Genomic DNA, 23,106 nt, shown 5'->3' on the forward strand with positions numbered 1-23,106 from the left:
TGTTTTTATAAACCGCCCTTCTCCCGAGGGACTCGGGGCGGTGTACAGAATAAGATAGGCATACAGAATGAACAATAGTGAAAAAAACAATAGTAAAATACAAACTGGGACCCCAATTAGAGCTATCAGGCCAGGCCGGACTGCTGGAACAGGTAAGTTTTTAATTCGCGCCGGAAGGTGCGGAGGTCGGGGGCCATCCGGATTTCGGTTGGTAAGCTGTTCCAGAGGGCTGGCGCACCCACTGAGAATGCCCTCCCCCTGGGGGCCACCAGCCGACATTCCTTGAGCGGTGGCACCCTGAGGAGGCCCTCTCTGTGGGAGCGCACAGGACGGTGGGGTGCTGACATTGGCAGAAGGTGCTCCCGTAGGTAGTCCGGACCCATGCCATGTAGGGCTTTGTATGTCATTGTTAGCAAATTTGATCTAGATAATTAATTAACCAGAACCAATGTTTTTATATTTGCCTCATCAAATATCAGTCAATGTTTTTATTACTTCTTTGAATAATAACTATGAGTTGATCTTGCCTCCTTCTAAGGTATTTGAAAATAAAATAAAATTTTCTAGGGAACTTCTTTGGCTTCTAGCTTATTGGAAAATATGAACTTTGATTATTGCTCACTGCATGTAGACCCTGCTTTAAGATGGGCAGCGATACAAATTGAATAAATAAACTTTCATTTACTTACTATATTCTCTTGCCATAATCCTGCTTTCAGCTGATGAAGAAGCACCAGATTACGGCTCAGGAGTGCGGCAGTCAGGAACAGCTAAAATTTCCTTTGATGATCAGCACTTTGAGAAGGTATGCTGTAAAAACATTAACAGCTTTCTTATATAGTTTTTAAATAATTCAAACACACAGGATTTTTGAAAGATGGGATATGTCACAACCTAGTACTGTTGCCAGATGTCTGGAATATTTACTGATAAAATTTCCTCACCAACAGCTCTGTGTTTACATTTCTGTACATGTACAGAGATAAAAACCTGAGCAGAGATTCTTCCTGTCTCTAGGTTAACTGAAAACAGACATTAACAACTTTCAGGTTCTAGATTTCAATGGTCTGGTGTTGGAGGGATGAGTTTACATTTCATTTTATAGATACTATTCAAAAGCATATGACATTTTTATTGACTCATGTTGATCACCGCAAACTCTTTAAAGAAGAAAATGGGAGATTAATGAAATTAATGAAATTAATAATAAATTTAACTGCAACACTTTGCATGTCCTTATTTTCTTTCTTAGCTTCTGCCTGTTTTCTTTTTGAGCTTTGCATATATATTGTTGTGATGCAATGGTTTAAAAAGAAGAGACAAACTGTTTTATTGCCAGAGGCAATAATATCAATGCTTTTCTGTTTAGTTCCAGTCTGAATCCTGTCCTGCAGTGGGAATGTCTCGCTCTGGAACATCACAAGAGGAGCTGCGCATAGTAGAAGGACAGGGACAAATTACTGATATAGGGCCATCTGCAGACGAAGTCAACAACAACACTTGTGCAGGTAAAAAAAACCTTCCTGTTTTTTTGGGGGGAGGAAACTTGTACACAGCAATAAAATCACATTGGACCTTTTTATATACAAAATATAAAATGCTACACTATCAGATATATTTGTATGGTGCTGATGCAGTCAAAAGAGTAGGCTGAGAAATGAAATAGTTTTACATACTGCACAAAATGTAAGTATTTTAAAATATTAAACATTTGACACATGTGAAAATGAATTAAATGGGAATACTGCCAAATTAAGATGGGGAAAGTTTAAGCTTCCACAAAATAGGCATTGTCCTATATTTAGATTACTGCCAAGTGCTTTATAACTTCAGCCACAATTAGTTGCTTTCGGATGTGTGGTTTATAGACCTATTATTACCTACACTGTGTCATTCCCAGGATTTCTGATATAAAATGGCAAATTGATTGTTATAACTTCCTTTGATGAAGCTTTTCCTCAAATATGGATAACTGATTTTCTTCTTACTTTGTTGTACATGTCAGAACAGGTATGAAACATGGACAAATAAAATATGAAACTATATATTTGAGAAGAAAGTGTTTATAGTTGCTATTATGTTTTCTTAGCCACTCCAGAAGATATTCTCCTGGATAGTTCAGAGAAATCCACAGTTGATGGACCTTTTGAGGCAGCTCTGGAGCACTTGAAATTGGGCAGCATTTTCACATTCAGAGTTACTGTTCTGCAGGCCTCCAGCATCTCAGCAGAATATGCGGACATCTTCTGCCAATTTAAGTGAGATATACTTCACATCCCACCATTTGCTATTTATGCAGTTTAGATAAATTTACTCTTTGTCATTGATCCACTCTTTTCACATGGAGATCCTGGAGAGAATCTGAGAGAATTTATCAAAATGGTTTTAACATGGAGGCTAGAATATAAGTGCATTTAAAAGGTTCTCACTGAGAATAAATGGAGGAACAAAGCTTAATAGCCTGAAGATATCAATTACCCTTATGAGAGAATGGAAGTGGAAATACAGAAGAACCCTACTGGATGAGAGGGGAAAGTATTATCTTCCTAATCTTTCCATGTATTGTTGTACTTCGGATTTTTCAGTTTCTGAACTGAAAAAGTCTAACAGAGAGTAGAGCTCACCATATAGTGATGACCAACAGATTGCAGTTGAACTTGGCTTTACAATTTGAAGGAACGAATGCACACAGATGCATACACACAGCCCATGTATGTGTATGGTTTTGAAGTGAATGTGTTCAAGCATAGTAATAAAAGCTCTTTTTTTCACAGCTTTATTCACCGCCATGATGAAGCCTTCTCTACCGAGCCCTTGAAGAACACTGGTCGAGGCCCACCTCTTGGCTTTTATCATGTTCAGAATGTTAGTGTAATTTTCTGCTTTATGTTGTTAATTTTACATATTTTGCATTACTTCTCCTTTAAAATTGTGTAAGTCTTTTAAAGATTGGCAGGAAATTAAATCCAGTTTTCTGCTTACTGGCCAATATGGGTTTTAGTGATTTCCATGTATGTTACAGTACTAGAGGTTTATATTGCTAGTTTTAAGACAGTATTTTGTTTCAAAATGACCATGAAAGGGGAGAATTTAATTTATTGTGTACAGTTTTGTCCTTGACATAATTAATGATATTTTATGCCTTGCTTTGTTGATTTCAATTCTGGAAAGTCCACTGATGAAGGAATAAAAGCCTAGAATGCAGGAAAATTAATGAAGATAGTCACATATATTAACACTGAAGTTTCAAGTTCTGCTTTTTTTTAAGCTTCAGTGAATGAAAGTTTTAGATCTTCCAGCAAGTTTTACTCAGCTGAATAATTTGGCCATTTTAAGTTGAATATCTTGTTACATAAAATAAGCATTTTTATCCTTTTCTGTCTTACAGATTGCAGTTGAGGTCACCAAATCCTTCATTGAATACATTAAAAGCCAACCAATTGTCTTTGAGGTATTTGGCCACTATCAGCAGTATCCTTTCCCCCCACTCTGCAAGGATGTACTCAGGTAATTATCCATGATCCTTCATTACCCTTGGTTTATCTGCTTCTTTATAAGAAGTGGAACTTGCCCTACAAAGCACTGAGATGTTTGCCTGATTTTCAGCAACAGTTGTAACTTTTGCAAAGCAGCAACAGTGCAGTTTGTGCCATTATAAAAAAAATAAAACGTCTTAGTATGTTTAGGAAATCATATAAAGAGACACAACACAATTGTATTACATTTAGGTAAACCAACTTGGTTAGTCAATTAAGCAAGAGGAATCAATTACCAGATATAAACAATGAATCTTTGTTATTTCAAATTCTTACACAGATAAAAATTGTGATACTGTTTTACACTGTATGTTCAGTTTCCAGTATTTGACCAAGCACAAATTCTTTTTTTGAAAGTTGGCAAGACCTACCAAATATTTCTGCCCTGATTGATTACAGTTTATTTTTATAGTATTCATTTTAATTAATTATGCTTTTTTATAGCCCCCTAAGACCATCTCGCCGCCATTTTCCTCGGGTCATGCCATTATCAAAACCAGGTAAGAGAAAAAGTATTATTTCTTTAACATGAGCATTAATGAAAATTTAAGAGTTTTTAGACATTTAGAAAAAATATATATTAATGATTAATTACTGTTATTTGGAAAAGCTATCCCAAATCTTTGTAACAGTTACTATTGTGTTGACTTCAATTGATGGTAAATTGAAATAACACACACCCTACCCAGATTTTCATAAGGAATAAATGTAACAGAGAATTATCTATGTGTCATCTCTGGTTGCCCTTTCCCAAGCATACATCTAAATCAGCGGTCCCCAACCTTTGTTGCTTGGCAGCTGGGGGGGGGGAGAGGGGATCCGGACCATATGAGTGGTGGGTTGGCATGTGCACATGCAGCTCAACTTCTGCAACCTGTGGGCTGGCATGCATGTGCATGCATGCATAGTTCAACTTGCACAAGTTTAGCTCTGTGTGTGCACTTGCCCCAGCATGCTTGTGCAGCCCAGTTGCAGATGGGCCACAGCCCAGTAGTGGGATGCAGCCTGGGGGTTGGGGACCCCTGGTGTGTAAATGGTAAAACTTCAGTATAAAACAAATTTTCAGCTTTTAAGTAACTTCTTCTCCCTTAAACTGAACACTTGCCTGGTTGGAAAGACAGGATATCAACTGAATAAATAAAAATATATCATTGATGAGGAACATAGAACAATCAGGTTTCTCCTATTTGAACAGAGTATAGCTGATCTCCTTGGGGTATCTCAATGTTTGCAGAATAATTGGAATAAATTTTAGGCACCCATTACAGAAAAGTTGCTTCAAGTGCTCAATAACTGCTTATTTAATCACGTTCAGTAAGAACCACAATGCATGATCCTTATTCTGTTGGTTGTTGTTATTATTATTATTATTATTATGTAATTCTTTATCTTTGTTAGATGCTGTTAATGGCATTGGATGTAACATATTTTCCTTTGTGTGCCTTGTATATTGCCTGGTATCTCTCATATGAATTTTTTATATCTGGTTCTTGTGAGAAATTGTTCATGGACACACAGCCCCATCTGTCTTGCTTTTGTACATTTATGTCCAAAGGCCTTCTAGTACCAGCCATTTATCTTTCAATTTAGCTATTTAGGCATGCTGCAGAAACCTAACTCCAGTACGAGATAATAGAGTTTCTCAACCTTTATACTTGGCCAGTTATTCTATTTTATTAAAAAATTTTCAGTGCCTGCAACAAAACTGAGTGCCATGACAAGACCCAGCATTGGCCCATGTCAATGCAAGTATGACCTCATGGTCTTCTTTGAGATCTGTGAGCTGGAAGCTAATGGCGAGTAAGTCACTTTATTTGCTTATGAACAATTACATTTTGCTAACTAATTTAGAAGCCACAATTACCAATATTTTCATTCTGTTTTAGTACATTTGCTGGAAAAAATAGTTGCTGAACTTTAAAGTGAAATGCAATATAAGTGTATATAGGACAGATTCAACTTTTATTGAAATCTGAATTGGATTGGTTCAATGCATCTGCTTTGGTATATTGTTATACTGAGTTAGACCACTGACTCTATCTCAATATTGTATATGGTGACTTTCCGACATTGTTTCAGACAGGAATAAGTAAATACTTCCTACTGTACAGGTGCAGATAATGAACCTATGCGACTCTGAATGGAAAACATATTCTCATCCTAATTCCAATTGTCCACAAAGCAAATTAAGAGAGATGGAAAAATCTAATGAAATTGAAAAAATGATGATATATAGTAGAAGGTATTATCATCAGAAATAGTGAATTGACCTAGAACAGATGAAGGGCAGGGCTCCTGGGCCATTAACAGTGATGCAAGCAGATACGTTACTATACATGCATAGTTTCCAACTATAGTACTATAACAATCTTAGAAGTTGGGGCTCCAAACTTTCCTTTTTCTACATGACTATTAATGAACTAATGCAGAATTTTCTAGTATTGCATTTTGCTAAACTTTTCTAAAGAATGATTAAAGATCCTCTGAGATAGATGTAGATCTCTTATTTCATTATGTGAATTTGTACTTGCAAATAAAAACAAGTCATTCGTGTGCAAATTAATGTACAAAGAATTTGAAAGAAGGAACATATCTGTGAAATTGATGGGGAAAGATCATATAAATGCTCTTTAATCATGAATAAATCAACCTGGTCTCCTTATGTCACTTTATTATTTTCTCAGAATTCGTTTCTATGGTAACAAACCACTTTTCTTTTATACATCTTGGAGGCTATGAATTTTTTTTAAATTAGATTGAATTCTCATACTGTGTACTTCTCAAGTGTCTTAAGCATAGCTGAACAATTCTTGTCACAAAGCAGAACATAAAACTATGAAATATCTTATACCTTAATATCGAAGGATACAGCAGTGCAAAGCACCTATTTTTAAAGTCATACAGAAAGAATTGTAACATATGAAGTTGTAAAAATAAACTCCAGTCAATGTGAGCAAATTAATACTCGTGTATGCTTGCTTAATCTGTGCAACATAGATGGGGTTTAATAAAAAAAAACATGTATTTTGTAAAGCTTTACTATTGTACAATTCTCATCATTCTAAGCCAGTGTTTCTCAGTCTTGGCTACTTTAAGAAGTGTGAACTCCTAAAATTCCCCAATTAGTCCATATCTCTAAAAGTTGCCAAGATTGAGAACATTGCTGTAGCCTGTGTGGACATGGATATCTGGCTGGGGTGTAATGCTAGGGAACTCCAACTCCAAATATAATCTTGAAAGCACAAGGTTGGAGAAGATGCTGTCTATTCAGTCTCAATGAAATTATCTTTTCTAGCTATATCCCAGCCGTTGTGGATCATCGTGGAGGAGTGCCTTGCCATGGGACTTTCCTATTGCATCAGGTATTTCCTGTATTCTTACCAATTCCTATTGATCAATCTCTAGTGATATCACATACCATACCAAAGATTTAAATACAAAGGTTTCAACTGATTTCTGTTTTCTCTTTTTTAAAGCATAAGGTAACAATAATACAGTTTAATTCTAGAAAATGAATTGCTAAATACAATTTTTGGTGAATGGGCGTCTTAGAAGAATATGGAACTCAGATAATTTAAAAACATTTTTGGTGCATTCCGTGCTTCATTGAATAATCCTTTATCTGTCCCACCTGAATGGGAAAACAGGATAGTGTTCACTAATTACCTATAATCTTTTTGGATTCTATAATCTATTATTTTTTGAAATACTTTTTTTTGTTTTTATTAGGACCATAATTTAGCAATCTACTTTTTTTAAAAAAGAATATCCTTATAAATATACATTCTGGAAACATAAAGGGGCAGATTTATTTTAAAAAAATAAACTACTCTTTTTCTTTAACACAAAGTGGCAAAGTTGTAGTCAATTTTCAGGAGACCCACCTAATAATTTTATCCCTTTGTGTTTTTTGGACAGCAGAAATATAACATATCTGCTGGCTTTTTCTTTCTTTAATTATATTGCAAAAGTCCATTATCCATTTAATACAGGAACTCAGTCCCTTAAAATTACCTGATAAAAGTGTTATTCATTATTTTACAAAAAAGGAAAATCATTAAAAAAAAAGGAATACAAAAGCCAATTTTTATTTAGGATTTGATTTTCTCTTTTCTACCTTTTTCTCTGGTAATCTTTTAGAAATATATGAGATCATTTCCGTATTTCTAATAATTATATTGCTTTATTCGATAATCTATCCATTATTCATTTCCCATAAAGTTACAAATTGAATGAAAAAGAATTATTTGTATCCCTTTTCCCTTCCTTTAAATATATAATACATTTTCAAACCTGTTTTTTAAAAATATACTTCTAATTCTGTTGAGAATTCTTTGCTTTATTACACATTGGTTGTGAGCTGAGTTTGGTACAAGACAGCAAGATATATAAATGTTTATAGCTATATATATTGGGGGGAATTCCCGTCCACTATATAATAAAATTGACAAAAGCTTGTTGAGAAAATTTCCTTCTAATAATACAGGAGTTTACAACCTTTGTTCTGTGGCCCACTACTGGGCTGTGGCCTGTTTTAAATTGGGCCACGCAAGTGGCTGGCCAGAGCGTGCACAGTGCAACTTGCACAAGTGGTGGGCCAGCGGGCAGTTGTACATATGCATGCTGGCCCGCTGCTTGCACAAGTTGAACTGCACTCGTGTGTGCCAGTCAACTGCTTGTGCAGCCCAGTTTCCCTCTAGACCCCCACAGCCGGGCTGCCAAGCTGCAAAGGTAGGAACCGCTGTAATAATATATCCAGACCTAATTCTAAATGTAACTTCAGTTCAAAGAGCACGTTTTCTGTTTCAGTCCAGAAAATCTTTAAAATTTGCTTTCTAGATCCTGTAATCATGGGTGTGCTGCATGTGGTCTTTGAGATATTCTGAACTATAACTCCCAGCAGCTCCAATATTCACATATGCTGGGAGATGTAGTTTAGCAATATTTAGAAGACCACCTCTTGCTCTTCTCAGTTTTATATTGTGTGTCCTGCAGTCTGCATATAAAGCTTTCAATAAGACATTCTTTTTTAAACCACCTACCCTACCCTACCATTTTTGAACTATATTTTTCAACAAAAAATATTTTCTATAGTTTTGTTCAACAAAAATATTAATGTATATTTCCTCTGGCCCAACTGTTTACTTTTGCTTACCCTGGCTTATGGGAGTTGATGTCCTTCCACTTAGGATAATACTTTGTGTGCATTGTAGAGTTGGGCAAATTCTTTGGGTCTGGAGATTGGCTGTGAGATAACTTTTTCCACATCTGCTCCATCTGGGAGCCATAGTTGGCATGGCTTGTGATATCTTCACATCAGTGGGGTGGGCAGACCCACAAATTTCAAGATGATACTTTCATCTCTTTCTTTGTTTTGTTCTATGGTTTACTGTAAGCCACCCAGAACTGCAGTGTTCAAGTTTATATGGCAGCCATATAAATGTCATAAATTCATAAATAGAGTTTATCTTCAATGGTGCTTTATCTGGTTACTTCGGGAGGGTGGGATATTTGCTTAGCATTTTTAACACAGTTCTTATAAGTGCTAACTTTATTATCTTTCCATGTGATGGATATCAGGGTATCCAGAGGAGGATTACAGTCACCTTGGTGCATGAGACAGGGAGCCTTATCCGCTGGAAGGAAGTGAGGGAACTGGTTGTGGGTAAGCAAAATTTTTGTCCTATATCCCAGTCAATATTGAGGCTATACAGTACATCTGAACTAAGCATCACTGATTTTTAGAAAAGCTTATGGATACAGATGCTATGTAACAAGAATCAAAATAGAGCTTTCAGTGATATAGCATTTGAACATTTTTCTTACTTTTTGTGACAAGTTGTTCATTTTGGTTAAGAAAGCCCATATTTGGAGATACAGTGTATCTTCTTTATACCTCCCAAGAGTCTCTTGGATTACAATAGGATAGAAGTATTTTGGAATAGAGCTATGTCTAATGAATAAACAAATCTCTTTTGATACAGTTTGAAGGATAGGCTGGAACTTTGCATAGAAGATTGGATGGTGCATTTGTTTATGTTGACAGAGTTTGAGAAATTGTCAAATTACAATGAAATGATTGATTCACAGCCTCTTTCTTCTAAGAGGAGCATAGCTCAGTATGGTAAAAAGTGTGAAAATGTCCCAACAATGTGATTCCTTTTCAGTCTCATCATGATAAGTGGTGATGAATTTAAGACCTAGAGAATAATCTCACTTTATAGACATACTGTATTGAGCAGTCTGCAAGCTGCAGGCCTTATGTGACTCTTCAAAATGTTGCATATGGTTAGGACAGATGGCAAGCTGGAGACTTTATAAAGCATGACTGCACTGGAAGTATGGCACATATGGATGAATCTTCCAACATTCTGCCTTCCGCCTCCTATCATGTTGAGATGGAGAGCAGGGAGAGAGCTGTGTATGCCTCACTCCAGATCTTCCATTTGTATTTTGGAAAAAAACATACCTGATTATGTTCTAGATCAGTGATGGCGAACCTTTTACAGACCGAGTGCCCAAACTGCAACCCCAAACCCACTTATGTATCGTCGGGTGCTGGGGGGCGTGGCCTGTTGAGTGGGTGTGGCCCATTGGGTGGGTGTGGCTCCGGTGGTAATGGCAGACTGGGTGGGACTAAAAAGTTCAATCAATCAATTCCCAATTTGTGAGATCTTTTTTTCCCCGCAAGAAGTTGAAATTGATTGATTGATCGAACCTTTTTTTCTCTCCACATGGCGGTGGAGGCTTAAAGTGAAAAGGTTTTATAAAACCCAGCTGAATGCCTAGGACTGGGGTGATGGTGCACATGCCCACAGAGAGGGCTCTGCTGGCCACCTGTGGCACATGTGCCATAGGTTCGCCACCACGGTTCTAGATGTTCAGAAATATACTTGCTCTAATTCTTCTGCAGCAGTATAGGGAAAATAAAATGTATGCTCTATCCTCTATTTGTAGGTCGAATCCGGAACACACCAGAAGGAGATGAGTCCCTTATTGACCCCAATATCCTCTCTTTGAACATCCTCTCTTCAGGATACATTCGGCCCTCTCAGGATGATCGGTAGGTCTCTTAGAATACTCAGCTAATCTGGGTCAGTCATGATACTTCTATATGTCTGATACTGTATGTGCCCAGTTGTGTGAAAAGCTTTTTTCCTGAAAGTCCCAACTCTCTATTCTAGCAGAATCAGATAAAGCTAGCAAAAAAGAACATAATGACAAAATTGCACACAGAAAAGGCTACTGGCTTTCCTCCAGTATTTTTTTTAATGGATAACAGTTTAAGAGACTACTGCAGTTACTGCAACATAGCAAGTTGCCTACGGTAGTATCAGGTAAATCAGTATCAGATAAAACATTTATTTATCTAGTCTGGTATTATTTTCTCTGGCAGAAAGTTTCTCATATCTGTGGCTGAGGTCCATCTTCCCCAGCACTTGTCCATGTGTCCATTTTATTCACTTAAAAATATTGTTTTAAGAAATATCATTTAATAATAATTGGAAATACTAGGAGTAACCTAGGAACTCCCAAATGGTTAGCAGTTACATGATCTTGGAGGACTGACATCCACATGCAGAATAGGTTTAAATTTGCTCCTAGCAACAGTCTGCAAACGTTTCTTTGCCATATATTGTAAAGACTACTTTATCTCATAGCTTAGCAGAAGAAAGCTTGATAATATTTTCATGTACCAGTATTATGAAAGGGAAGCACTGCACATATATCTTTCTGCAACAGCTCAGTCATTCTCCAATGGAACAATGTGTGGTAAAATCATTTGGTGATATAGACGTTCTTTCATCTAAATAATGGAAAACACTAGAGTTTCCAGATTTAGCACTGCAGTTTGAATGGAACAATCCTTCTCCAAAATTTCAAAAATGGCTCTAGGGATATGTTAGAGATTCTTCCTATTTTGCAAAACATTTTTTTAAAAAAGATACTGAGAAAATTTAAATTTGGAGGGTGAAGCCCTTTCTTGGTTCCTTGGGTCTAGGTATTGCATTATTATGAGGGGTTAATGGTAAAGAGTAGCACATTTTCATTAACAAATGGATGATTTATTATTTCTAAGGCGAAAGACATGGATGAGTGAGTGATGCTATTCTATTAGGAAAATAAAAGTCAGGAGGCAACGTGATATCTCATTCATTCACCTTTTTCTGAAAATTAGTTTCTCTTTCAGTACCTCCTATAGTTGAGACCAAGTTATTATGATCAAATAATCCTGAGTATAGTCCTCAACATTGATCTCAATTCAAATGTTTAAGCATGTATAATTTTTACAACCCTCTGAAACAATATACAGAGTTGGGAAATGATGGTGAGTCAAGAGCAGCACAAATAAATCTCAACAAAACAAGGTGTAAATATATCCTGAAAAAGATCAAAGCTGATGAGGGAATGTGAAAAGGAAAAAGAGGTTGATTAAACTAATTCCAGTCCAGGTTTTTCCAACCTGATGTCCAGATATGTTAGAACTATAATTTCCAGCCAGCCTGGGCAGAGTTTGGAGGATGATTGTTCAAGAACAGAGAATAAGCAACCTTTGGGGACCATGAGACACTTTAAATGGTTAAAGCATATCAAGGATGACTATGATGGAGGATGGTTGCCCCATGGAGAATGAAGCCAGTTGCAGAGTATCTCTTCCCTGAGACTAATCAGCTTTCTTTCTTCTCCTTTCTTTATAGAGAAGATCCTCTGTATCACCCCAACTTTCTTTGCTCCTTTTTTTTCTGGGCAAAGGATCACATGCCAACAAACACTGTGCTATACCCATCTTCCATCACTGTTTTCCCCAAATGTAAATAAAACATATGTGAATGGAGCTCACAGATGTAAATAAAGTTGAATAAATTAGAGCTGGTTGAACACAGCATACACCCTCCCATTTAATTAGTTTTTTTAAGGTTGTCTGGCAGATATCAAGGAAGACATTGATAGGGATATTAGTAACCTGTTTATCCTTGAGCATCAATTTCATGTGTTTGGTAATATAAAATATATTCTGTTTGATTTTCCCTTCCAAACAAGCTGGCAATAAAGACAAAGACAATCAAAACAAGAAAATAAAGCCAAATGAAATACAGCAGTGTTCCTTTTACTGATATTAACCAAGATCTTTACTTTTGATTAAGTTGAAGTAGATACAATTACTATAAAGATGTTTCCAGATGTCAGCTTTTTCAGTGACAATAATAGCCAACCTATAAGCAAAAATAAAAAAAAACTTATAGGAAATTTACCTGTTATCAAGAAAAATGATAATTATTGGAAGCTGTTGTTCCTAGGTTTATTTAGTGGTTGATATTATTCCTATACTAATCTTGATAGCATACTTGACAAGCAAACTTCTGTTTTACAGGATCCTGGCTTGTCAACATGCAGTAAAATCAATGATTAAAATAATATTAGGAAGTATTCCTAATTGTATGATGGATTTTACATTGTAGAATGAAAGCAATCGATCTTGGTCATACAATGGTTCCTGAGCTTTCTATCTCAGCCTCCCCTGACCTGGTGCCCCCCAAATGTATTGGAATATAAATCCAGAATTCCTCTTCAGCATTCCAATTCTATGACTTATGAAGGAAATCAGGTTGAAAAAGGCCTCTCTGCTACAATATTCTAGAAGTGGCATTTCTTCTAATTTTTCCCCCAAACTCTGCAGCTCTTGGCAGGAGACCTGAGTGTGATTGTTTTCAGTAAAATGTTTCAGGATTGATTTTAATGCATATTGATTTATTTACCATTTAATTACTTGTAACATTTATTACCACTACAGTATGCCCTGTGTCATATGTTGTTCAAAGCAGCAGCCTTCATTAAACCCAAAATTTAAATTACTAATATAAACCACAGCATTTAAACCACAGGAAGTCTATCTTTGAGCATTGCCAAAGAAGCAAGAAAGACTAGGAATCACATACTTGTAGGTTTCTTCTGCTTCTTCCTCTTTATGTCTCTTTCTCTTATATGAGCATTATTCTTAGCTGCCTGCATGGATGAAAAAATTGATGGCTGGTGTCTTAAACTTGTCAGCAAGGCTGGCCAGATTTGGCTGAAAGATCAAAATAACAAAGGGTCTATCTACAAAAGCAGCCTTTCCCAACCTGATGTGTTCCCAATTTGAGACTACAATTGTTGTCATCCCAAGGTAGCATTTTTATCTTGGGGCTGTAGGAGTTGTAATCCGATCCCATCTGGATTGCATCAAGTTGCAGAAGGTGGCACTAGAGCAACCATTTTCCAGATTTCCCATCTTTCTTAATTTGCATACATTTTAGGAATTTTCTTCAAATCTTGATAGTACTTAACTAAGAACTTTTTGTTGGGAATCCAGCTCATCCACCCACATGGACACCTGTTTCAGCTCCCAGCTATCACGTATCACCAAGCTATTTTTCCAGTAGGCAGGCAACCATCTCTTTAGACTTTATTCACTGTATCCCAATATCATTGAGTAACATGATGCAACAGAACTTCAGACTGGCTTCATGTTCATAGATATGGAGAAGCATTGTAAAATTCCTCTTTGTGTGTTGGCAAGAAACCCTTGTAGAGCCGTTGTTGTTGTTAGCTGCGAAGTCGTGTCCGACCCATCGCGACCCTATGGACAACATTCCTCCAGGCCTTCCTGTCCTCTACCATCTTCTGGAGTCCATTTAAGCTCACGCCTACTGCTTCAGTGACTCCATCCAGCCACCTCATTCTCTGTCGTCCCCTTCTTCTATTGCCCTCGATCTTTCCCAGCATTAGGCTCTTCTCCAGTGAGTCCTTCCTTCTCATTAGGTGGCCAAAGTACTTGAGTTTTAGCTTCAGGATCTGGCCTTCTAAAGAGCAGTCAGGATTGATCTCCTCTAGGACTGACCGGTTTGATCGCCTTGCGGTCCAAGGGACTCGCAGGAGTCTTCTCCAGCACCACAGTTCAAAGGCCTCAATTCTTTGGCGCTCAGCCTTTCTTATGGTCCAACTTTCACAGCCATACGTTGCAACTGGGAAGACCATAGCCTTGACTATACGCACTTTTGTTGACAGGGTGATGTCTCTGCTTTTTAGTGTGCTGTCTAGATTTGCCATGGCTTTCCTCCCCAGGAGCAAGCGTCTTTTAATTTCTTGGCTACAGTCCCCATCTGCAGTGATCTTGTCACTACCTCCATTTCTTCCCCATCTATTTGCCAGGAATTGAGAGGGCCAGATGCCATGATCTTGGTTTTCTTAATGTTAAGTTTCAACCCAAGTTTTGCACTCTCCTTCTTCACCTGCAACAAGAGGCTCTTTAGTTCTTCTTCACTTTCTGCCATTAGAGTGGTATCATCTGCGTATCTTAGGTTGTTGATATTTCTTCCGGCAATCTTAATTCCAACTTTTGATTCATCTAGCCCTGCCTTTCTCATGATGTGCTCTGCATATAAGTTAAATAGGCAGGGCGACAGTATACAGCCTTGCTGGACTCCTTTCCCAATTTTGAACCAATCAGTGGTTCCGTGTCCAGTTCTCACTGTTGCTTCTTGACCCGCATATAGGTTTCTCAAGAGACAAATAAGATGGTCTGGTACTCCCATCTCTTTAAGAACTTGCCACAGTTTGTTATAATCCACACAATCAAAGGCTTTAGCATAGTCAATGAAGCAGAAGTAGATGTTTTTCTGGAACTCCCTAGCTTTCTCCATGATCCAGCGTATGTTGGCAATTTGATCTCTAGTTCCTCTGCCTCTTCGAAATCCTGCCTGCACTTCTGGTAGTTCTCGATCCACATACTGCTGAAATCTAGCTTGTAGGATTTTAAGCATGACTTTACTAGCATGAGAAATGAGTGCAATGGTGCGATAGTTTGAACATTCTTTGGCATTGCCTTTCTTTGGAATTGGAATGTAAACTGATCTTTTCCAATCCTGTGGCCATTGTTGAGTTTTCCAAATTTGCTGGCAAATTGAGTGTAGCACTTTTACTGCATTGTCTTTTAAGATTTTGAATAGCTCAGCTGGAATACTGTCACTTCCACTAGCTTTGTTGTTGCTCAGCTTTTCTAAGGCCCACTTCACTTCACATTCTAGGATGTCTGGCTCGAGGTCAGTGACCACCTCATTGTGATTATCAGGGACGTTAAGCTCATTCTTGTATAGTTCTTCTGTGTAATTTTGCCACCTCTTCTTAATCTCTTCTGCCTCTGTTAGGTCCCTGCCATTTTGGTCCTTTATCATGCCCATTTTTGCATTAAACGTTCCCTTCATATCTCCAATTTTCTTGAAAAGATCTCTGGTCCTCCCTATTCTATTATTTTCTTCTATTTCTTTGCACTGTTCATTTAAGAAGGCATTCTTATCTCTTCTAGCTATTCTCTGGAATTCTGCATTCAATTGGGTGTATCTTTCTTTTTCTCCCTTGCCTTTCGCTTCCCTCCTTTCCTCAGCTATTTGCAAAGCTTCCTCAGACAGCCATTTTGCTTTCTTGCATTTCTTTTTCTTTGGGATGGTTTTGGTTGCTACCTGTTGTACAATGTCGCGAACCTCTGTCCATAGTTCTTCAGGCACTCTGTCTATCAGATCTAATTCCTTAAATCTATTTGTCACCTCTACTGTATATTCAACAGGGATATGATTTAATTCATACCTGAGTGGCCTAGTGCTTTTCCCTACTTTCTTCAGTTTAAGCCTAAACTTTGCAAGGAGAAGCTCATGGTCTGAGCCACAGTCAGCTCCTGGTCTTGTTTTTACTGACTGTATAGAGCTTCTCCATCTTTGGCTGCAGAGCATATAGTCAATCTGATTTCTGTGTTGACCATCTGGTGATGTCCATGTGTAGAGCCGTCTCTTGGGTTGTTGGAAAAGAGTGTTTGCTATGACCATTGTATTCTCTTGACAGAATTCTATCAGCCTGTGCCCTGCTTCATTTTGCACTCCAAGGCCAAACTTGCCTGTTATTCCAGTTATCTTTTGGCTTCCTACTTTAGCATTCCAATCCCCCATGATGATAAGAACATCATTTTTTGGTGTTAGTTCTATAAGGTGCTGTAGTGCTTCATAGAACTGGTCAATTTCATCCTCTTCAGCACTGGTGGTTGGGGCATAGACCTGGACTACTGTGATATTGAATGGTTTGCCTTGGATTCGAACTGAGATCATTCTGTCATTTTGAGGATTGTATCCCAGTATTGCTTTTCCTACTCTTTTATTGACTATGAAGGCTACTCCATTTCTTCTGAAGGATTCTTGCCCACAGTAGTATACCTGATGGTCATCTGAATTAAATTCACCCATTCCTGTCCATTTTAGTTCGCTGATACCTAAGATGTCAATGTTCAGTCTTGTCATCTCTTGTTTGACCACGTCCAGTTTTCCTTGATTCATGGATCTTACATTCCAGGTTCCTATGGAGAAAAAATCTTTACAGCATCGGACTTTCCTTTCACCACCAGACATATCCACAGCTGAGCGTCCTTTCGGCTTTGGCCCAGTCGCTTCATTCTTTCTGGCGCTACTAGTACTAGCCCTCTGCTCTTCCCCAGTAGCATATTGGACACCTTCCGACCTGAGGGGCTCATCTTCCAGCGTCATATCGTTTTGCCTTTTGGTACTGTCCATAGGGTTTTCATGGCAAAGATACTGGAGTGGTTTGCCATTTCCTTCTCCAGTGGATCACGTTTTGTCAGAACTCTCTGCTATGACCTGTCCATCTTGGGTGGCCCTGCACGGCATAGCTCATAGCTTCATTGAATTACGCAAGCCCCTTCGCCACGACAAGGCAGTAATCCATGAAGGGGTGTAGAGCCGTATGATAGTATTTATTGGATTTGTTACATTAAAGGTGATGATGAATCAGATTGAATGAAATGACACAATGACCATATTCCACATCTGAATTAGGCTGTCTAAAATTCTAGAAGGGCAGTTTTTCCTTGAGGCAAGTCAGCAACAGCAAAACAAAAAAGCAAACCTAATATGGCCTGATTTTTTAAATGAGGACAGTACTTTTCTTACATGTCTGTTTATAGTCAATGGGTGCAATCTCACATGTGGAATAAAATGCCGTTTTGAGAGGCAAACAGACACTGAGGTTCCCAATACTTCCACTGTCAGATGCAGCTCTTTAAACAAAGATCTACCTTGTCTTCTAAACCTGAAATGGATGCCAATTTGGAAGCCTTGTAACTTAGACCTGTTATGGTTTAACATTCCAGTTTCTCTAAATGGCAGGTATTTCTGATCTAGATGGTATAGTAAATTCAAATTCCTGGTTAACAACTATGTGCAATAGTGGTAAAATGCTAGCAGACATGCACTTGTCTATCTAACTTTAGGGATTCTCAGTTTCTGCAAACATACCAAAGGCTCTGCATCTTTCACCGCCACAATGCTGAGGGAGCTTAAATTTGCATTAGGTAGTGATGCGCTAACAACAGACTTCATTTGAATTTGAGTGAATTGATTGAATTTAAGGCTCTGCAATAAAGGCTCCCAAACTGACCCAAGACATTTCAGTGTACCACATTGTTACTCCATTTACTAATTTATAATGGGTTCATCAGAGGGCCTTGAGCTTTGCCTTCTACTTGGGATAGAGAGGAGCTGTTTGTAGGGTAGGTTTTGGAAGACCTGCATGATAAAAACTTCTGATGCTACTGCCACCTCCACCACCACTGCCCGTTTAAACTAACCATGTAATTCTTTGTGTTTTTGCAGGCAGTTTCTTGATTTGGATATGCCTAGGTATTATTTGTGAGCTTCCCCATATATTTTATTTCCCCTCACGCACCTTTTTCAAATCAGCATTGAGGTAGCAATGCTGCAGACTGAACTTACTTCCACCTGCCTGAACACACCAGCTTCTTCTTTTTTTTTTCCTCTCTTCTGCATCATTGGGCTTCTTTTTGTTCCATTTTGTTCCTTGGTTGTTGCTTTTTGTAACTTTCCTTTTCTTTCAAAGGCCAGTGTTTTTCTTATTTCTCTCTCACCCATATATGCTCTCTTTGGGGACTGAGGGCTTGGAGATAGCTTTTTTCCCATTTGATTTCCCTCTTTCCTTTCCCCCCCCCTCTATTTCTGCCAAAAATAAATAAATAAAATGCTGGCCTGGCCTGTCCATACTAAAACTCCTCCATCCCCTGCTTCTGGCTTTGGCAGTGACACAAAAAGAGTTGAACTGATGCAGGCTTCATGAGATGCTGTGATCTATGTGACTGGGGCTAAGAGAAGAGATTAGGAGAACCCCAGGATGGTGTGAAAGAGCCATCAATTGTGGGGAGGGTTTAACAGGCTTCCTAGGCAGTTTTCAGTCAGATGTGGGTGCAAAACTGTTCAAAATCCAGTCTGGGGCAACTGTATGAATTCAAATATCAAATGGATTGCATGAAGTGGACTGTTACAATGATTAGATATTAAAGCATCCCAGGGAGACAATAAAAGTGCCAACTCTGCATGCTAGGAAGATTGGAATTACTGAATATAATTCTTTAAATACTGAAGAGATCCTGCTGGTTTCACTAGCTACAGTCCCACACATTAGAGAGACACCATGTTAAGGAGGAAAGCTACACCAGGTCAGAGAACAGAATCAAAAGAGCTAATTTGTGATGTAAAATGTTAAGTAATTCTTCAAACATTTCTCTATTCCGTATCCTGAGTATAATGATTGACTTCTTTTGCTGAAGAATTTAAAATCAAACAAGGAAAGCTAAACTGGAAAATGGAAAGAAAAATTGTCTGGTTAAGTTAGACCTACTTTGCTTTCTGGAATCTAGACTTAAGACTTAGAATATGTTTGTTTTAGAGATGTAAGTGATAGAAAATAAGGATAAAATATCCACTTTTTAATTATCCAATTGCAAGTCAGTATGCAATTACGGTAACTATATTCTTAATGTGTGAGGTTACTGTAAGAATTATGATTTTATTGCAGTGCCTCCTAATTAATCATTCAGATTTAAAAATTTGGTACCAAATTGCCATTAAAGATAATTGGCTAGAAAAACCATGGATGAATCAGACAAGACAGGAGATGGCCCCTGTGATGTATGGCTCAATTCATCTAAAGTTAGAAGCATTTCCTGCCTTGATGCCAGTATTTTTCTTCCTTCCTCTGCAGTTTTTTACCAATTTGAACTGAGTTTCTGTTGCCTATTCCAGACACCTTAATGGAACTAGTTTCCATTAATGGTTTCTTATGCTGTGTGGGTTTATACAACAAAGTTTACATCAGACTTTCTATGATGGTCATCTGGAAGATGAAGTTGATATGAATTTTACCTTTTGAAGATTAGAAAGGATTATTTTATAACTATTAGAATGAATATGTCTTTATAATTTGGGACTTCCTTATTCAGAGCCATTTGAATTTCTTTATTGCTATATTTCTTCTCATCTTACTATAGCACTTTTACATGGAACATCTCGCTTGTCCCTTCTTGATGATTAGGGCATACTGTAGTTTGATTTGATAAATTTAACTTGCTGAATACTCCTCAGTACAGTATCATTGCTCGGTACTGTTAAGAGAAACTATTTCTTTTTTAAGGAAGTACTATAGACTGAAAGGGTTTTTTCCCCTGTAGATCTCACCTTCATGAAATCATTGTAACACAGTTTCCCCAAATTTCATGCATTCCAGATATGCTAAGACTACAACTTCAGGCTGCCAAGTGATTCAAAGAGTTGTGATCCCTACATGTCTTCAAAGCAACAGGTTGGGGGAGGCTGAAGCCCAATTCTCACACTGGAAATACACAATTCTGTTAAGAACCTGGTTAATGAAAATTTCCTTGATTTTTTAAATCTACAGATAATATAGATAAAAAAAATCTAATTGAATCACCAGGACTATTAGACTTTCACGTAGAAAACAAGAGGGAAGTATTCAACACATGAAACAACAGTCTGGGCTTCCTATTGTGTACATGTCCTTCTACTAAGAGATTGAAGAGAGATCACTATTGTAACTAATTATGGCTGGTCTCTTCAAATCTCCATGCATCCCTGTGTAGCTGCCTCTCTGGGTAGCTTTTCTCAGACACCTATAAACTGCTTTCTGACATTTTAATTTCTCTGTGTATCTGTACGTGTGTTTGTCTTCGGTTGCCTTCCACTTATAGCATTTCACTTGGAAATGACACTAGGTATTTTTGTCTCACTTTTCTCTCATACCCTTGCTTGATCTCTTACAAATTTCCCTCTTTTTCTCTTCACTTTTGTACTCTTCCTGTCCTAAATATGTTTCCTTCCTTTTGGCATTTGTCTTTGACTTGCTTATGTCTCAGTGAATTTAGCTCTTTTGGTTTTTGCAAAATGCTTCAGATTCTGTGAAAATGTCTGATGTTTAGAATGGGGTAGTAATCGTGCATCAACCAATAGTCAGATCCTCTTTACCAAGAGTCAGCTGTTGTTCTTAGTAATAGATCTGTTGTTAATAAATTATCTTCCAACAGGTGGATTGGTGTCTCTTATTATTAAAGAGGCTTCTGACTATGTTGATACTGAATGTTGGTGAGCTGTGATAGTGGAATGCCAGAATATTTTTAAAACTTGAGGATGCTCAGATGGAAATGAGAGAAAGAATGAGGAGAGAGGGAGAAAGTCCCAGTATTTTGATTGTGTTTGGAAAGTAATTTCTGAAATGGCCTCTGGTATATATAAAAAAAATTAAAATTGAACCAAATATGTTTCACAAGAGAAAGAGCATCATACGTAAGTGAAAATTGATTGAAAGGGGATAGGTGGAAAATTGGGCATGTGTTCTAATTAGCAGAATTCCAACCTCCTTTGGGTGTTCCAACATGGTCAGAGCAGCTAGTATGCCATGGAATTTATTCTTTATGGAAATCCAGATTTCTGAAGTGGCATAATATTCCATAGCACTACAGGGTGCTGTGTTTACGGACTGCCTAAATAAGCTAAGTGTTGGCTTGTCCAAGTAATACAGACAGGAAAGCCTGAAGTACAGTCTGAGTGGGCTCCAACTTTCATATGTGATGGCTTGTATAATGAAGGTTGCTATAATAGGCAGATATTCAAATATGGAATGAGAAATGAGAGTGTCTTAGTTATAACACCCACAGTACAGGAATAATAAGCCAAATTTAAGCAAGCTCACTCTTCATTAAAAGTTTGGGTTTTAAATGATCTAACCACTGTTTTTTGAAAGCATTAGTTTTATTCACAGATGGGACACATGAATTCATTTATCATGAATGACACAGCAAAATTTGGGAACCTCTAGATTAATATCTATAGAACATATTTTTCACACTAAAGATTACAGTTATAATAATCCACAATTTTGAAAATTGTTATGTGCGAAAAACATGGTAAATTAGCTGCAAGCACTATGTAACAAAATTCTGCCAAGGTAATCCTGAAAAAATTTCTAGCAATGTAGAATTGAAAGCAATACTGAGCATCCTCACTTTTTCTTTCTTTTTTCTGATTATGCTTGCCAAAATTAGTAGCACCTTCCAATGGATGAAAGATTATTTATTTTAACATATTTGACTGAAGAGATGTGGCCTTGGAGTGCTTTAGGCAGTATTTTAAGATGACCAACTATTTCTACATCAAGTGAGGATCTTTTTCAATTGCTATCTAAGTGTATTGGTTCTTGCCCACTTTCTCTTTTAGATGGCATCTTAAATTGCATTTTTGGATGATCTCTGGTGGAAATGGGATGGGGTAGTGCATCTATCCTAGACCTCTCAGTGGTTCCAAAACCATCTACCATGGGGTTGGAAATGGATAGAACTATACTCTGCTGGTTCTCTTCCTTATTTGGGTCTGATACTAGTTGGTGTTGATTGGGAATGAGAGGTTTCACCTTCTCCTCCAACTATGTGGGTGCCATGGATTTTGGTGTCCTCTCCACTCATATTTAACATTTACATAAAATCACTGGGTGAGATCATCTGTCACCATCATCTCATCATCATTGTTGCAGTACTATCAATAGGTGATGATATTCAAATGTACTTCCCTGCTCCTGGCATACTAAGTTATGCTGATGATGTCTTCTCCTGGTGCCTAGAGACTGTGTGGTTCGCCCTGTGGAACATCATTCCCTCTTAAGTGAAGCTAGTCCCAACCTTTATGTCCTTCCAGAAAGCCTTCAAAATATGGTGTGTGTGTTTTCATGAGGTCTGAGGATCCTCTGATAGTAGGGAACTCACACAGTGGCTACATCATACATAGCATTCTGATTTTAAACCCCCCATCTTGATTTTAATAATTGGATTATTTTAATTCATGTTATAATATATGTAAATAATCAGTTTTATTATATGCTGCCCAGAGTCTCCTTATGTGAAATGGTCAGCTATATAAATAAAAACGGTTCCAAAATGAGAATGAGTCAATAGATCTCACAATGGCTTAGAATCATTTAGTCAGAAGTATGGATCAGTGGGTGCTATTTCTGTCTGATAAACCTTCAATTTATTGTTTAATGCCCCATGTCTATGTAACTCCCTTTTCAAGTGCTGCCTTCCTCTTTCCCTGTTTTTCTGTCACCTTCTCCTTTTTCATAATTTCTATGTAGCCGAAATCATTTCTATCTATATGGGACCATTTAAAAAAAATCA

The 23,106-nt window shown here is 37.6% G+C and overlaps 1 protein-coding gene across 18 annotated transcripts in view; it reads left to right on the forward strand.

The window, feature by feature from the left end:
• KIF1A (kinesin family member 1A) overlaps nt 1–23,106 on the forward strand; it is a gene marked incomplete at its 5' end in the record, with an annotated part of 89,435 nt that overhangs the window by 58,943 nt on the left and 7,386 nt on the right. For 8 of the 18 annotated variants that reach the window (XM_081328143.1, XM_081328159.1, XM_081328153.1 and 5 more), the window contains 10 exons: nt 720–805; nt 1,370–1,508; nt 2,090–2,258; nt 2,775–2,865; nt 3,389–3,507; nt 3,981–4,036; nt 5,228–5,336; nt 6,832–6,898; nt 9,117–9,201; nt 10,494–10,599. In XM_081328143.1, coding sequence (XP_081184269.1) covers nt 720–805; nt 1,370–1,508; nt 2,090–2,258; nt 2,775–2,865; nt 3,389–3,507; nt 3,981–4,036; nt 5,228–5,336; nt 6,832–6,898; nt 9,117–9,201; nt 10,494–10,599 — 1,027 coding nt within the window. Of the gene's footprint in view, nt 1–719; nt 806–1,369; nt 1,509–2,089; nt 2,259–2,774; nt 2,866–3,388; nt 3,508–3,980; nt 4,037–5,227; nt 5,337–6,831; nt 6,899–9,116; nt 9,250–10,457; nt 10,600–18,226; nt 18,254–20,631; nt 20,656–23,106 lie in introns of all 18 variants that reach the window. The other 10 variants (XM_081328157.1, XM_081328146.1, XM_081328160.1 and 7 more) reach the window with 3 other exon arrangements.

Source organism: Vipera berus (genome assembly GCF_964194415.1).
Source record: "Vipera berus genome assembly, chromosome: 5".
Classification (NCBI taxonomy): domain Eukaryota; kingdom Metazoa; phylum Chordata; class Lepidosauria; order Squamata; family Viperidae; genus Vipera; species Vipera berus.